At 34.6% G+C, this 18,244-nt stretch overlaps 1 protein-coding gene across 1 annotated transcript; it reads left to right on the plus strand.

The window, feature by feature from the left end:
* LOC109343378 (probable boron transporter 2) lies at positions 977-6,679 on the plus strand. The gene is made up of 12 exons (XM_019581620.1): positions 977-2,396; positions 2,544-2,626; positions 2,712-2,904; positions 2,989-3,127; positions 3,528-3,699; positions 3,889-4,055; positions 4,190-4,363; positions 4,488-4,583; positions 4,860-4,997; positions 5,081-5,400; positions 5,734-6,004; positions 6,125-6,679. The coding sequence occupies exons 1-12, from the start codon at positions 2,293-2,295 to the stop codon at positions 6,434-6,436; spliced, it is 2,169 nt and encodes a 722-aa protein (XP_019437165.1). The 5' UTR covers positions 977-2,292; the 3' UTR covers positions 6,437-6,679.

The raw sequence follows: 18,244 nt of genomic DNA on the forward strand, positions 1-18,244 counted from the left end.
AGAAGGAATAAAGAACATTTCATATATGGAGACCAAGTAAAGGTAAAATACTTGGTGTCAACAAAATTGATAATACTACTAAACTTCTAATAAATTTTTTCTCTATTTTCAAGTTTTAGAACATAATCTTTTGAACATTAATCAACCAAAAATAATAAGGTAATATGATTCTAATTTATGTGAAATGAAAAGAAAAATAAATGTTGAAATAAAACTTTTAGGTCTTAGAACTAATAATACTTAAATGTTGATTAGTAAGATGTCACTTCTTTGCATGTTGGTTTTCTATCCTCTAATAAAGGTTGTATATGAGAATGAAATAAAAGAGTTATATATGTAAATATTAATAATCTCAATAGAGTTCTTTAGTTTACTAATATCAAATTTTAAAAGATTGAATTTATAACATTTGTTATAGGATGTCAACCAAACATATTGTTTATATCTTATCCTACTCTTTTTTTATGTTGTCATTATTCTATCCCGACCATCCTACCAAACCTAAAGTATAACATTTTTCATTTTCCAATAAAAAAGTACTCACTTAACTAATAATTTTAGGTATTTTAAGAAAAAGGTACTCACTTTGATACTTAGATATTTTCACATATATCAAGTTAGTTTCTAAAATTTAAAATATTAGTTTTTAAATATCACAAAAGTAGGTTAAAACAGTCCTTTAATCCTACTAAAGTTTCCCAAAAAATAGGTATAAAAATTACTAAAAAATATAATATAACCCATATTTAGATTTTTAGGAACTATTTCATTTATCAAATTGAAAGACAATTTTTTTAACACCATTACTGTAATTTTAAACTTGAAACACGCAACTATCATTTTTTTCTAAACCGTTACTGAAGCAACTTGTTCATCCTCTTTGTCTTACTGCTTTGTATCTGTCACTGTCACACAATTATTCACCTTTTTAATTCCTATATTTCAACCTCAATTCTCGTTCAAATATTTTATATAAACCATTTTCACCGCATTCTACCACTCTCACACTAAAGTACTCTCTGTTTGCAGTGCTTGTTGGTTTGTTTGTTCTTCAAGATCTCTGTCTTGAAAATCGTTAGTTCTTTCTGTTTGCTTTGTTGGTCTTGTGAACTTGTCTCAATCTTTTCCACCATAGAGTGAAATGTAACTGTAATCTCTTCTTCTTCTTCATCTTGGTTGGTCAGCTCTAATATTCTCTAGTTCCTTTTTTAAGGTTTCCTGCTGAAGAATGTAATTTTGACTTTTGATTAAGATTCCATTTTGCAACTTTGATTGATGCCCAAATCCTCAAAAGTGTTTTAAACCATTTAGAATCATGGTTTTAGTAATAGAATCTCGCTAATACTTGCAGAAAAAGGCAATTTTGACTTTAGATTAAGGTATCTTTTGCTTGCCTTTTCACTCAGTTCCTAAATTCTCAAAAGTGTTTTGAAGTCTAAATTATTTGGAATCATGGTTTCAGTTATGAAATCTCGTTAATCCTTGATGAAAAATGTAATTTTGACTTTAGATTAAAGTACCCGTTTGCTTGCTTTCTCAAAACCATATTCAGCAACATCATGGTTTCAGTCATGGTATCTCGTTAGTCTAGCTGCCTCATCATCTTTGATCCTTCTATTCTGTTAATGCTTGTTCTTCTCAAGTGCTTCTAAATTATAGCAAATGCAAGTTATGAGGGGTTATCGTTAATTTGGTCTAAGTGGTTAATTTTTTATTAACCTTGTTTGAGTGTGTGAAGTGTACCTTATAGCTGGAATGATGCGGATCTGGTTATGCTGGGTTGTTTCTGGGTGTAACTTTGGTTTCCATGGATAATAGGCGTGGTTTTGGATCTGTGCTTTGACATGGATGGCTCAATGGTAGTCTTCATTTTTAGCTTTTGGAGAGCCTCTATTCTTTTTGTAGTAACTTGAGTTTAGTTAGAATATGTAGTCAAAGTTTCAATTAATGACATATTCTTTTGTCGTTCAAAACTGTATATCCAAAGAGTTCTTCATAGATTCTATGAAATGAATATTTTTCAACCCAATTTATTCATTCATTTTTCCATTAAATGGCCCGATATGATAGTACAACAAACCAAAGAAATGAGTATAGCGTATCCCTTCTTGACTTCTTGTTTAGGATGATAAGTAGGACTCTGGCCTCCCTGCCTGTAGTTTTATAGATATATTCACATATGCAGCTTTAGTATCTATTTTACCTCCAAGAGCCCTTGAAGTGAGTCAGCATCTTCAAGTTATAAAGCAAAACTTAAGTTCAGTATTAATTCCTCAGTATTCCAAGACTTTGATGGAAGAATCGTTTGTTCCCTTCCGTGGGATTAAAAATGATCTCAAAGCAAGAATTTTGTGCTACAAACAAGATTGGACTAGTGGAATCCAAGCTGGTATCGGGTTTGTGATATAAATTTGCTGATATTGAAATAAATTATTTAGCTACCTTACGTTTTTATCATATCTATTGCATATAAATTTACTTTTGAAACACCAGCAAGAAATTTTGTTCATGGTTTAATTTAATTTTGAGGTTGTGTTATATAGGATCCTTGCACCAACTACATACATATTTTTTGCTTCAGCAATTCCGGTTATCTCTTTCGGGGAGCAACTGGAGAGAAATACTGGTACAAGAATATCTTTATGGTTCGGTTTCCTTTTGTTATTTTAGTCTTGTTTGCTAAGAAATGCTTCATTGGTTATATTATACAGATGGAACTCTCACTGCTGTGCAGACTCTTGCATCAACCGCACTCTGCGGTATTATCCACTCAATCATTGGAGGACAGCCTCTCCTAATACTAGGTGTAGCCGAACCAACAGTTCTGATGTATACATTCATGTACAACTTTGCAAAGGATCGAAATGATTTGGGACACAAACTATTCCTTGCTTGGACTGGATGGTATATTTATTTGAGTTCCTTGAGTGATTAATTATAAAGGGAATTACTGGTTAAGTGAATTATCTTTCTCCTCTTTTATTTTAGGGTGTGTGTTTGGACTGCCCTGTTGCTTTTCATGCTGGCCATTCTTGGTGCATGCTCAATCATTAACAGATTCACACGGATTGCTGGTGAACTATTTGGTTTGCTAATTGCAATGCTCTTTATGCAGCAGGCTATAAAGGTGAGGATGCATGAATCAATGTTTTAAATTGCGGTTGTGGTCGCGATTGCAGTCGGGGTTATAGCGATTGCGGTGTGAATTATTTTATGAGTAAATAAATATTTTTGAAATCGATGCGGTCTTGTGCAGCCCAAATGCGGTCCGATGTGGCCGCATCATTGTGATTCGGTGTTACACCGCAATTATAGTTGATGCAGTTGCGACGGTCAATGCAACCACAATATTGCGGCAACATCATGTGTTGCGGTCCGCGATTTAAATCAATGGCATGAACCAATAACCATTTTTCTTGCCTAATCTTCAACTTGTGTATGTGGTTCACCAATAGGAACCATCCATTCACAATTATGTAAAATTGAACTTCAATTTAATAATAATGTTAATAATCTCCATTTTAAAGGGGCTTGTTGAAGAGTTTGGTGTGCCCAAGACCCACAAAGAAAGCACCAATCCGGTTGCTCTCCAGTCCTCCTGGCTGTTCGGCAATGGAATGTTTGCCTTGGTTTTGTCATTCGGCCTTCTTTTTACTGGACTACAAAGCCGCAAGGCTAGAGCCTGGCGTTATGGGACAGGTATTGATGATTACTTCTGAATTATGATCTAAAAATTCATTAGGGGAGTAATTTGCATTACAAGATAGACTATGAGTTTGACATGACTTTCCACTTGGATAAATCACTTTCATGACCTCCAGTTCTAGTTCTGCAGTTTGTTTCCTTCTTCAAATTTCACTGTTCTAAAATATGGTTATACTATTATAGGCTGGCTACGGGGATTTATAGCCGATTATGGAGTCCCACTATTGATTCTTGTTTGGACTGCTGTTTCTTACATACCAACCAATCAGGTTCCAAGGGGAATCCCGAGGAGGCTTTTCAGTCCGAATCCATGGTCTTCTGGTGCATACTCAAATTGGACTGTTATCAAGGTGATCCTGAGTATTTAATGTGTATATTATTCTTAGCACACAATGGATAATTTCACTATTTGGAAAGCAACATTCCAGCTTTATCACCTTCAAAGCAATCATGACTCGTTGTTCATTTTTGTTACATTTTACAGGAAATGTTGAATGTGCCCCCCTTATATATTATTGGAGCGTTTATACCAGCAACTATGATTGCTGTACTTTACTACTTTGATCACAGTGTTGCATCACAACTTGCACAGCAGAAGGAGTTCAATCTAAGAAAACCCTCATCATATCATTATGACCTGCTTCTATTGGGCTTTTTGGTACATAATTTTTTTGAAATACTTCGACATTCAATTGCAATATTGGTGAATGGTAATAGATAAACTATTTTACTACATCTAGCAAATACTTAACTTTTAAATTCTTATTCCTATTGGTGGCCAGACCTTATTGTGTGGGCTTATTGGAATTCCTCCATCCAATGGTGTGATCCCACAATCTCCGATGCATACGAAAAGCTTAGCTACGCTAAAACACCAGGTACTATCATTTTACTAACATTTGATATGTTATACCACAGCGACTTACGATTCATTCAGAATTTTAGTTGAATAGTTATAACTGTCTTGGGTTATCTTTTATTTCTTCTCCTCATCTGCGTATGCATTCTACCAGTGACGAATTACTTCCTTCTTGTTCATCCTATCTATAATTTGTTTCTCCTATAAACAAACTTTTATCACCCATTTTGTAAAATCTTGTCTGTTTATGGATAAGCTATTTGATTATCATGGATATTTGTTTTGTTTGGAATAGCTTTTGAGGAACAAGCTTGTATCTACTGCTCGAAAAAGCATGCGGAGAAATATGAACCTGAGTCAGTTTTACCAAAGTATGAAAGATGCATATGATGAAATGCAGACTCCATTGGTTCACCAAATGCCATCTACGCTGGTAAATGTTATCCTATGATATCCATTGGATTTGAACTGTGTGATCTTGTTTCTCCTTTATCCTTTAATTTGTTTATCAAGCAGGGGCTGAAAGAGCTGAAGGAATCTACCATTCAACTGGCTTCAAGTCATGGATACATTGATGCCCCGGTTGATGAGATTGTCTTCGATGTTAATAATGATGTTGATGAACTCTTGCCAGTTGAAGTTAAAGAGCAGCGCCTTAGCAATCTATTGCAGGCATTGATGGTTGCGGCTTGTGTTGGTGCTATGCCTCTTTTGAAGAAGATACCAACTTCAGTGCTTTGGGGTTACTTTGCCTTCATGGCAATTGAAAGCTTGCCTGGAAATCAATTTTGGGAGAGAATATTGTACCTTTTCACATCTCCAAGCCGACGATACATGTATGTCTGTGTTCATAGTCAATTTTATCATTGCAATACAGGACTAATGGATTGATAAACTGTGTCCAGAAACCCCTTCCTTTGTCATCTTCCTAATTCTAACTCAAAGAGCATGCATCATTTTTTTTTTAGAATTCCACTACTGGTTAATCTATTATTCTTTTAGTCGAGACTTGTGGATGCCGTTGTTAACTGTATATGTATTGACAACAACTCATTAAATCCTTGTTAACGTTACCATATATCTTTGTTTGTTGGCGTGCACATTTTGCATTAGCATTACGTTTTAAGCAGTTGAAGATGATGACCCTTTATTTTTTCATGCTTTTCTAGACTTCTGGAGGAATACCATGCCACCTTTGTTGAGTCCGTTCCCTTCAAAGCAGTTGCCATGTTTACCGTATTCCAGACAACATACTTGCTCCTCTGCTTTGGCATAACTTGGATACCTATTGCTGGGGTCCTTTTCCCATTGTTAATCATGCTTCTTGTACCAGTGCGGCAATATATTCTTCCGAAGTTTTTCAAAGGAGCTCATCTTCACGAGATGGATGCTGCAGCGTATGAGGAAGCACCTGCCATTGCTTTCAACATGTCCTTTGAAGTAAGTACCTTGAATTGTATTAGTTTTTTACAATTATCAGATTAGTACAAAAAGGATGTAGTCTTGTATTACATAATTCTGCCAAAGCTCTTGTTAGTTTAATGTCTATATACCTACCAGGATTCGAGTAGTCGGGCAAGAACAGTCAATATCAGTGGTGAGGAAATTCTTGATGAAATTATTACAAGGAGTCGTGGTGAGTTTCGTCGCACTCAAAGTCCCAAAACAACAAGTTCAACACCAACTTCATTTGGAGATATAAGGCCTGCTTATAGCCCACAATTACCACACAGGATTCCCAGCCCTCGAATAAGTGAGTTGAGAGGTGAAAGCAGCCAGGGACCAACCGGGAAGGAGATCATGTTAAAGCAAACCCCGAGTCCGCGGAAGTCGGTTCTTGGAAAAGATACAAATGGTTCGTCTTCAAGCTAAAATGCATCTTTAAGAACTATCAAAGTAGTAGTAGTAGTAGTTTTAAGTGATGCTCTAGAGATATTGAGCTTAAGTTATATAACAAAAGGACATCTTCTTGATGTCTCTTTTCTTCTTTTAAACCTTTTACCATAGTGTTTGTTGTATGTTCCTTATAAAATAAAATGGGCAGGGATAGTATCATGTATATGAAAAGATAGGATCGGATGCTAGTAATGTTTATATCATTGGCTTTTGGATTTATTAGTTTACATGGTTTTCTCTAAAGAAATGAAAGGATTTGGATACAGAGAACATGATAAACATCTGTTATAGTTCTTGGTTAAAAGAAGCTTTGCATTCATAAATGTATACATGGTTGCAGTCATGGGTGTAAATAAGCAGATCAGAGTTAAGCCTTTGAAAATCCCCTATAACTTTTTTGGCATAAACAATGGTATCTCATGTGTAAGGAACTAATCCATTTTGGTGTAAGTGACTGCCCCTTCCAACAAGTGGCTCACATGAATCAAACATTTGACTTTTTAGCTATGTGGGGAACCAGTATGGCCCTTACACTAGACCAATACCTTTATGATAAATCGGTATGATTTTTGAAATAATAAAGGTGATTAAACTTAGCTCTTTTTTAAATAAGCCACTTGGCCTAAGTTTAGACTTAGAGTTTTTGTTTATTTAAGTGTGAAGTGAAAGAGTTTATAAATGAGCCACTTGGGTTTATTTAGGTGTGAAGTTCCACATTGGATATGGGGGGAGAAATGAAAAAAATTATAAGCAGAAAATGCACATGAAAACAATATCTTAAGGTTTTGGTTTAAGACGTGTTGTGGCTCTCACTCTTCCCATGCTCCGATAATAATGGTGGTTGGAGACCCTAGTCACACGTCCAATAATTCACATGAATCTTATAGCTTGGTTCTGAGCATTTCAACCTAATTTTTTTTTCCTTTATCATTTTTCTGTAGAAGTTATTTTTTATTTTATGAACTTAATATTTAACAAATACATTTATACATCAGTGTTGTTAAAACCGTATCGGTTATCAAACCGATCAGGGTACTGATATAGTGGTTCAACCAGTGGTTCAATAATTAAACCGCATGCCGGTTAAACCGGACATACCTACTTATATTTATATATATATAAACCTATAACAAAAAAATTTCAAATAGGTAGATACTCAAATTTATAATCCATATTTATAATCTACTCAAAATTCACATAAATAAACAACTTTAAGTCTTTAACAAATTCAAAGTCTAAATTAAAAAACATATATCAATCCAAAAGTATCACTTAACAACCACAAAATATAAATAAATGACATAAGTTCACAACTCACTCTACAAAACAAATAAATTTGGAGTTTTCATATTTAACACCAAAGAGTCAAAGTTGTCTCATATGAATATTATACTTTTCTACCAAATCCTATCTTCAGACAATACTCCAAGATTACACAAATGTCACTGAGATTACACACGAATGTTACGGAACCAAAAGATGTAATCTAAGTATGTCTTGGAAGTATGTGCCTTGAAAATGGTTGAAGAAGAGTTGGAAAGATGGGTCACATTGTAATTGATTTTTAAGTTTTTAAGTTTTGTTTTTTTTAAAAAAAATGTGTATAAACCGGCCGGTTTAGTAAAATACCAGCCGGTTCACCGGTTTTGACCGGTTTTGATACTTGGCCGGTTCAACACCTGTACCGTACCGGTTAGGGGCCCGGTTCACCGGTTGAACCGGCCGGTACGAAACGGTTTTTATAACTATGTAAAGAATGCATCAACAAGGTGTTGGTCTAGTGGTGTAAGATCTCACTGCATCCCCCAAGGTCGAGAGTTCGATTCATGGGAGCGACACTTGTTGGGAGGGGCAGTCATGAACCCCAAAAATAATTAGTTTCTTACCTAAGAAAAAGGCGAGGATACCCTAGATAGTACCAAGAAAATACTAAAGGATGTACAAAAAGAATTAAAATATAATTTTGTATTCATAAACTATAATACATCATATGAATAATTTAACAAGTTTTAATCCCTAAAAATATTCTACATATTTTACAATGAGCATATAAATAAATAGACTATAAATTATTATAAGTGTAAATATGTAAATTTTACAAGTAATAATGTCTAAATTTGAAGCTTGGGCAGAAAAAAGTTTGATCAAATATTTCGAGAATCAAGCCTAATAATTCACAAATATCTCCACTCATTTACATTCATTGCCTTTTGGAAATATTTCTGTGACATGTAAATTTATCTTCAACCCAAACTGCAGAGACCATTTAAGTTTAAAAGGGCTTCAAATAATTTTCTTACATTTTCCATATGTTTTCCACTTGTAATATGTTATTGATAAGGTAGGATAACGTTAGGATTTGTTCTTGCAAAGTTTCTAGCATGATTCCTTCGTGGATAATCTTGTGTACTGAAGAGTTTAGTATCATATTAGGAATGTGATATACATAACAAATTTTTTTCAACACCTATAATTTAAATTATCTTTTAATTTAAAAATAAAAAAATTATGTTTCTAATCATATTGAGAGTCCAATACTAGACTGTCCCAAAGAGAAGTGTACTCTTCCTTCTTTTATTGTCTCTAGGCGTGACTTCCAACTCCACATATACACGCATTGAATCATATATTTATTAAGTAAAATATTTGTGTATTGTTAGTATAAAGATTTATATACAATTAGTATATTATCAATAATTTATTTATATTACTTTCTTGAAGAGTTAATACTAATTAAACATGAATGATAGATAATGTAATAATAATATACAAAGTCATACACTGTGACTACATATATTTGTTTATTTATGCTAAAGTTTTCAAGGACAAGTAGTGATTTAAAATAATGACGAAGAAGGCATAGACAAGGCCATGATAGGATGTGTTAGCTGCATGCTTGTTTGCTTTTCCTGGTAAGCACTAAGCATTCCTTTTGGGCCTAAAGTTTTCATCAAAATGAGAGGATTCGTTACGGAATTAAATGATTTTCATCTTTAACGTTCGTGAATAGATTTCCATTAAAATATCTCTGTCCAGTCTTTCCTTTTTAAAGATTAACTTTTTATGTAAACCACTATTTTTTTTATAAATTGAATAGCATTATTAGCATCTGAAGAGGGTCGATCTTGATATTTGATAGGCCCTGCGGAAGAAAAATATTATTATAAGAAAATAAATCAAATTTATACATCAAAATTTAAATAAAAATGAGAATTCAAAACAAATTATAAGGGGAAATGAATATTCATTATTTATAGAAAGAATTTAATTATCTGAAATAATTTACACAAACGTTTCAAAAAATGAGTAATTATCCATTTTGGTATGTCATGTTTTTGACTTACCAACAAGGTAGTCCATAATAAATTTAAATTACCAATTTAATCATCAACAACTTCAACATGGAACCATGTTAGTTCTTCCGTCACTTAACGTTAATGGTTTAACATACGTGAGCCATTAACTGCTGACATGATAGACGTCTTCTGCCCACATTGCCATGTCTGACACATTACTAGACGACATGTATTTTTTTTGAATTTCTTTAATGAAAACGACGACCCCATTGTTTTTAACAAAAATCCTTTTACAAAACGATGTTGTTTTAGGTTTTTTCTTCCAACTAATACCAAAAAAGGAAAAATGACTTCTTTTTCATTTGTGTTCAACCTACCGAGCTTGTGATCATCTATGTTTGTCTTCATCTTTGCTTGCCTTTGTTCCCAGAATCGCAAAACAAGTTGTTGTTCCTTTAAAGGCACGTGGTTTTGAAATATCTATTGCTTTTCCTTTTTTATTGCATATGTTTATTTTTGTTGTTAGTGTGCATGCATGAATTTTTTTTCCCGGTAACTTATTATGTTCACAAACATTTATACTTATTGTTTAATATTTTTAATTTTTATGTCTTAGTGTTTGGTTGGTTATAGTAATGTTAGGTCCATTTTAATATTGTCATTCTTTGTCTGCTTATATTTTTTAGTATTGTCATTTTTTGCCATAGAACATTAAATATCTTTTATTCCATGCAGATGTATGAATCCATTGTTCTTGTTTACCATCATGGTGGTCGCTTTACAAGAGACAATGATGATAATTTTCAATACAAGTATGATCAGATTGACAGGTTGTCACCTATGGATATGGACTTTGTTAACATCAAATATATGAAGATATTATTTATTGAGTGTGGGTATCATGACTACAAAGCTATTTATTGGGTAAATCACAAAGATTCTTATTTGAAAACAGGTTAATGCCAATATAAAAGGATAAAGATATCAATAAAATGGTTGATGCATTGTTGGAGTCTAAGAAAGTGAATGAAAATGAGCCACTAAATTTTTCAGTGATCCCTAATATGTTGAAGATTCTATTTCAAAGCTTCTCTAATTACTGATGTTGAAGATGATATATGCTTAGTGTGCCTGAAAAAGATGTGCTTAAGAACATATAGGTGAAGAACAAGTAGATGAAGAATGTGTATCTGAAGAACATGCAATTGAGGATTTACCTCAATTTACAGCTGAAGTAGTTGATTTTTCATACGAGCAAGGACCTGACTTTGCACCTATAGAAGCATCTAACTTTGCACCTGAAGAAACAATTGACATTGCACCTTAAGAAGCAGCTGGAAATGCAAATGAAAAACTTGTTGAAGAATGAAGTACTAAAAATAAAAGAACCCTAAGAAGAGGAAATCTACCAAGATGAAGAGGCCAACCGCAAAGAAAAATGATAAAACCCCAAAGAAAGAGATAAAAATCACTAAAAGTCTACAAAACCAAGTAAAAAGTCTACATTTCCAAGAAAGAAGAATGTAGTACATCATGATGAAGCATCTTTTTAGGAACCTAGATATGCATGAAACAATGATTACATGCATACTCATGTTTCTACTAATAATGAAAGAAATGCATTTAGCGTATATCCCATTTTCAATGAACATAATGCTTTAGACATATGCATCTCGAGATTGGAATGAATTTTTCCGACCTCATATTGTTTAAGAATGCAGTGAAGGACTTTAACATCTTTCTTGACAGACATAGAGTGGTAGAAGAATGATCTAAGGAGGGAAATGACACTGTATGCAAATACAGTTTGTGCTTGGCTAACATACTGCTTATGAGACACTAAGTTGAATGCTTACCAACAAAAAACATATAACTCAGAACATACATGTTGTATGAAATTCCAGAAGAATTCAACAAGCAAAAATTAAGTTGCCAAAAAACTAGAATCAAGATTGGTGATACAACCAGATCAATTGGAGAATAAAAAAGTCAGTCGGGTCTTGAAGTTTGCTAGGGAGGCAATTAAAGGATTTGAGAAGAAACAATATGATCAACTGGAGAATAAAAAAATTAGCATGGCCTTGAAGCTTGCTAGGGAGGAAATTGAAGGGTCTAAGAAGAAACGATATGATCAATTGTGGGATTACCTTGAAGAATTACATAAGACAAATAATGGATCAACTGCTACAATTGAAGTGATCCCTATTCTCGATTCACCTCATTTGTTTAACACATTGTTTATATGTCTGAATGCTTGTAAAGAAGGATTCAAGAATGGGTGTATACCAATGATTGTACTAGATGGCTTTTTTTGAAAGGGTACCGTGGAAGATATGTATGGTGTTGGACATGATTTTAACAATCAATTCTATTTGGTTGCTTATGTTGTGGTTGATTCGGACACCAAAGACAATTGGAAATGGTTTTTAGCACTTCTTCCTTAGGCTTTAGGTTCATAGGACATGTATGGCGGGAACTTTATTTCAGACCAGTAGAAAGAATTGGACTCTGCCATTGCTAAGGTTATGTCATGTGTGCATCATAGAAATTTAGTGTCGCACATTTGGAAAAACTTTATAGAATGTTTTAAGGACGAGAAGTTGAGAAATGTTGTGTGAGAACTAGCCAAGTTCACCATTATTGGTGAATATAATGTTGATATGACAAAGTTGAAGGAGAAACATTTAATGGCATGTACCTATCTCAATAATTTTGAGTCCAGCTCATGGGTAGAAGCATATTATAGCCATTGTTAAAAAATGGACAATATCACCAATAACACGTGTGAAGTGTCAAATGCCAAAATTGTCGAATGTCGGGATAAGCCAATTTTAACCATATTGGAGGAGTTGAGGTGCTATAATATGAGGATACTGCAACAACATTAAGTAGTCATGAGGAATTGCAAGGAGAAGTTGTTGCATGTCCAATAGAAAAGGATGGAGAAAAATAAACTTGACATCTATATGGACTGTAAATGTTGATAGCAAGACATATAAGGTTAAACATAGGTCACTAAAGTTGGGGCCAGTTTGACTAAGCAAACATGCACATGTAAAAAATGGCAACTCATCAGGCTACCTTGTGAATATGCTACTGCAACAATTGTATTCAACGATGGGAGTCCTGAAGACTATGTGTATCATTGGCTATGACTTACTCATATATCATTAACGCGATCAACAGTCAGGAGTTCTAGGTTAGTCAAAATCAGAATCCAAGACCAAATCCACCAAAGCTTAAGAGACCAATTGATAGACCAAAGAAGTAGAGGAGAAAAAAATGTCAACTCGGAAGTATAGATGACAAAATGGACAATGCCCATATGCACACATGTATAGCCCACATTCTTTTGCTAGTAGGGCATACAAATTTCACTTGTTTGCCAGTTTGTCTGCCAATCGACAGACATTTCTATTGGAATATGAGCGACCTGCAAACATAGTTTAAGGGAAAAAAAGAAAATTTGAAATATATTATGATGTAATATGATTTTTAATGCATAAAAAAATTATAATCTAATGGGACTTATTCAACTTCATTTAAAATATCAAAGTTTTTGTTTATTTTTTCTCTCCAACTACTTTATTTAACTTCTTTTTATTTTATAATATGAATTTTTTTATTATTGAACAATGTATGTGGGCCGCCTACATGCCCATTAGTTCGTTTTAAAACGGGAAGGGCATGAAGTTTTATCCATTAAGACATTGTGGGCATGCCCGTACCCGCTTAAATCTTTATGGGAATTTGCGAGCATGAGCAAAACTGGCTTGGCCATCTCTCACAGAAGTTTCACCTACTACTTCACAAAAAATTCAAAGGCCACGGAAGCCAACAATCCCAAAACACAATTAGCAAGGGCATTATGCTAAAACCTGTAAAGGTCCATGAACAACAAGGAAGAAGCTTAAGAAGAATGAAATAAGGTTAGAATAGATGTAGGGTGACTTACTTCAGACACAAGTAATTTACAAAACCTTTTATATCTAAATTATTTTGCAGTTGTGATCTGATAAATGACACTTTACATGCGTGCTATTTGTAGGAAAGTCAAGTTGGTTCATCTAGAACAATAACTACCACACAACCAGAATTGTTAGATACTCGATTCTGTTGGTAAATATAAAAACTAGGAACTAAATTGGGACATAATATAATATTTTTGGGACTAAAATGGTTTGTTATATTTCTTTCAATTTGAAGATGACAACCCATAACCACCTGCCTTACTAGAAGAATCACCTTCCATTCCATAACTAGTTGTCATACTAGAACCAATTGTAATCCCATAACAACATCCAACTACAATCTCAAAAACACATCCTTCAAGGTTCAGGCTACCAAGAACTACAAGAAAGAATGCAAACAAGAAATGATCCCTCTCATTTGATGTCTTTAAGTTCGATGAAATCTTCTATTATGTTGAACTCTTTTATTTATGGAACAATTATAGTTCTTCAATGATACTTCATGGTTCATTTGTTATTTTATTTAACTCTTTAAATTTGGTCAACTCTTATATTTGATCTATATACCTTATGTTATCAACTCTTGTTTAACTCGTTTGTTATTATGATATCTTCGAATTTAGTCTATATACACTATGCCAAACACAACAGAAATACCAACATGATTAGGTCAACAAGAACATAATTTTATTTCATTTATAATCAATGTTCAATACATACACATCACTTAAATAACACCATCTTAAAACCTTATCTAATTCGAAGTAGAAGTATATATAAAAATAACAACACAAAATATAGTATCTATAAGCACAATTTTTCTAGATCATTTGACATGTTCTTTCATCATAATTTGAATTTATTTCACATTAGCTTTAAACTCATCCATGTCCAATGTGTTGTCTATCATATGTTCTTCCTTTAATGATTGAAATCCTTCCCAAACTTCGATCCACATAAAAAAATTCGAAAATTATTTTTTTGCTTCCTATAAAAGTACAAAATAATGAAAATGTCACAAAAAGGAAATGAAAGAAGGAGGAAACCTAGAAATATGAAAAATGACAATCTTGAAATATGGACAGCCGTAGAATTGTCTCCTTGGGTTATTCAGAGTTTTTGATGTGTATACAACAACAATCCTATTATAGTGGCAGATTGGAGGATTCAACCTTCTATATTATGACCTATTAGCCACATTGGAGATGCAATGCATACTTAGATCAGAACTGCTATAAGTGCTCACGTCACCATAGCTTTTCATCTTCAATGGTTTAGAGATTCTTGTTAAAGGTTACGAGAGAATGAAGACTACTTGGAAGAACAAACCCGAAATGATGTCATTTTATAGATTTTTGTTATACAAACGACATTGTTTTCATTAAAAAAATTCGATAAAAATGTTGGGGATGTTTGAAATATGTTATTATATGAAGTCTCACATTACCTAACATTAGAATAGAATATCAATCTTATATATTGGACTCAAGTCCCTTGTTATTATGTGCACCATATAAAAACACTAAATAGAAATACACCATGGGTACTTGGGCTCATGAGTGTGGTAAAGCTTGTAATCCTTATTCTTTAATAATATCTTGGTAGCCACTCAACGTTCTCATGGACGTAGGCACAATTGGTTGAAGGCCATTACAAAATTCTTTTGTTTCTTCTCTTCTATTTATTCTCTGCACTTTAATTGATTGCATGTGGCCAACACTGTGCAATGGTCGCTTCCGCTGCACCAATAATTGGTATCAGAGCCATATTGGTAGATGGCTCTTAACCCAAGCGCTAGATAATGGCTAAAGAGGGTGAAGACGTGATAGCAAGACAAGGTGCGTCAAAGGTATTGCGTAAGGATAAAGTGGATGAGTTGAAGGAGAAGAAAATAAGGTAGAACAGTGGTGGGGGCGATATATGTTGATCCAGAATCCCAGAAGTTCACGTACTAGATTAGGGTCAAGGTAGAGATAGAGTCTCAGGTGTTGAGTTTAGCCCTAAGATAGGTGCTGCCAATATGTCTCTAGATGTTGAGAGAATGATCTCATTTGAGATGAGAAGTTGAATATCCTAATGGTGTGTCTGAGATGTTTTAGTGAAGTATATTAATTGATAGAAGGTTCACAAAAGTATAGAGGTGCTTGTTGACTTTGATGTAGTGTGTAACACAGGCATCAACTTGGATGCATGCATTGGTAGAGATTTAGAATGTGACATGGGTATTGGCTTGGATGCAAGGATGGGGTACGAGCATTGGTTTGCATTGATACAAGGTGTGTGTTATGAGTATACTTCTTATGGCGGAGTATGATAGTTCTTTTGAACTATAATTGTCGGACTAGACAATGATGATAATGGTTGAGGCTCTCCAAGGAAGCTCCAAGGTTCAACTAGCTGAGTATTGAAGAAAGCGGTTGTTGATGAACTTTGATGTAGAGGTTCCATAATATCGAAACACTTCCTAGCAATAGGTGGCTAGGTGCCATGTTCCATTAGATAGCGGTATAGAAAGGTGCAATAGAAGTTTGGAGAGTTGGGCTCTTAGTAACATCATCAAGGATACCCAGAAAGACTAATGTTGAATGGGAGCAAGCTCTGTTGGACCAGACTGCAACCGGGGAGTCTCCAAGAACTGGGAGTTCCATTGTTACTAGAGTGTAGGAAGAGTATAGAGTCATAAGTGAGATACCACGTCTTGAAACAAAACCTTAAGGCATTAGTTGGATGAGCCTTTCCTACTTATAATTTCTTTCACTCCTCCCTGCATATCTAATGTGGGACTTCACACTTGAATAAACCCAACAAGCTCTTAAATGGAGGAATTGTTAAAGAGAATTAGGCATGAAGCAAGGAGAAGTCATATATTCACTAAGATGGAGATTCTTTGTAGATTTCATAATATGGGACGTCTAGAGTATGTTCGGGCCCACCAGGGCATGTATCTAAAAAAGTGCTCTGATAATCAAGTTAGTAAATGACAAAGGAGGGGGATCCACAATTCATGGTATATGTAAGTATGACACTCAAGATATTAGAGAGTAAGTTAGAAAGTTGGGGGACCAAAGCCTGAATGTGTATGAGCTTGGTCGAGAGCTATGTGAGAGAGTTGTGAGTAGTCTCTCTTGAGTTATGCATGTGTGTCTATATCTCCTTTGTATTATGAGGGGAGAAGTACCTATTTATTTTGGATGTAGATGAAGAGTCACTTGTTGGATGTTGTTGCCAAGGTCGACCATCTGAGTCTATCAACTTGTCTTCGATAGAGCCTGGGGCTACTTTATGTGTTTTAGGCGGCTTGGTGAGGTTGCACTCTATGCATCATTGACTTATAGCTTAAAATAGGATGTGATAGCCTCAATTTAGGCCTATATTTGTCATAAAGCATAAGGTTAGGTGAGAGTTGCATGCATCATGTAGTAGGTGTTGGCAGCGCGTCGGCTGAGTGACAATGATATGCCCTTGTACTGGCCTGAGGTGGTGTCCGGGTGACAATGTAGTTTTCTTGGCGATTCAAGTTGGTCAGTCGGTATGGTGAGTTCATATGGCTTAGGGCTTCACCAAGTGTTCAAGCTCGACTAATATTGAGTAGTTCAGTCCGGTGAACAAGACTTCGTTTGACCAGGGTGGAACAGTTTCCCTCAATTTATTAATGTAGCCAAGATTCGAGCATTCTAATAGACTTAGATGTCTCTGACCCTAAGTTTTGAGAAACTATTGAATGTTTGCAATGGTTGGCGCTTCGTGGCTTGCCCCCAATACTTATGATGATGCTTGTTGTTGGACATACAACTGGTAGGGGAGTGTTATCAACTATTGTGCTCACTTGTGGAAGGAGTGTGACGTGATGAGCGCCATTCCATCTTCAGTATTGAAAAACTTGCCTCAACTTTTGTGTGTAGTAAATGGGGTGCCTCGAATCTTGGAGTGTCTTTGGATCGCACTTGATTGTATTTTGCTAGACGATAGTGATGCGTCCATCCTGGATTTCCAACTGGTCAATAGTTTTGATCTTTGTGTCGACCGTTGGATCAATTTTTCCACTATTTATCTCAACGGTTGGGGAAGAGAAAGGAGAACATGGTCTATTTTCCAGCCTCTACTATAAATATAAGGGTTAGCTTCTCTTTTCGTAGCATTCCTCAATTTTCTATAGGTTCTAGGTGTGATGACTTTCCCATTAGAATAACATTGGGGTATTCAGGTGATACCCATCCTAGGCATCCCTTCTGGTTGGGAGGAGCTTTTTTCAAGTTCCTCGTACTTGTTGTTTCTTGTCTTGCTAAGGTATCGATGTGCGTTCTTGTAATCCACGGTTGGGCATAGATGCTAAGAAGCTTCAAAAGTTTCTTGTAACCCTGGTTTCTAAAACTTACGAAGCTTCTTTTTCATAGTAGTAGATAGTTAGACAAGTAATTTCTTCTTCCATTGTAACTTCTAAGGCTTGCAATAGATAATAGATCAATAAAACATCATTTCTTCAATATATGTCGTACCTTCAGTTTTGTCTTTCCTCT

This window comes from Lupinus angustifolius, chromosome LG03, assembly GCF_001865875.1.
Source record: "Lupinus angustifolius cultivar Tanjil chromosome LG03, LupAngTanjil_v1.0, whole genome shotgun sequence".
NCBI classification, from domain to species: Eukaryota; Viridiplantae; Streptophyta; class Magnoliopsida; order Fabales; family Fabaceae; genus Lupinus; species Lupinus angustifolius.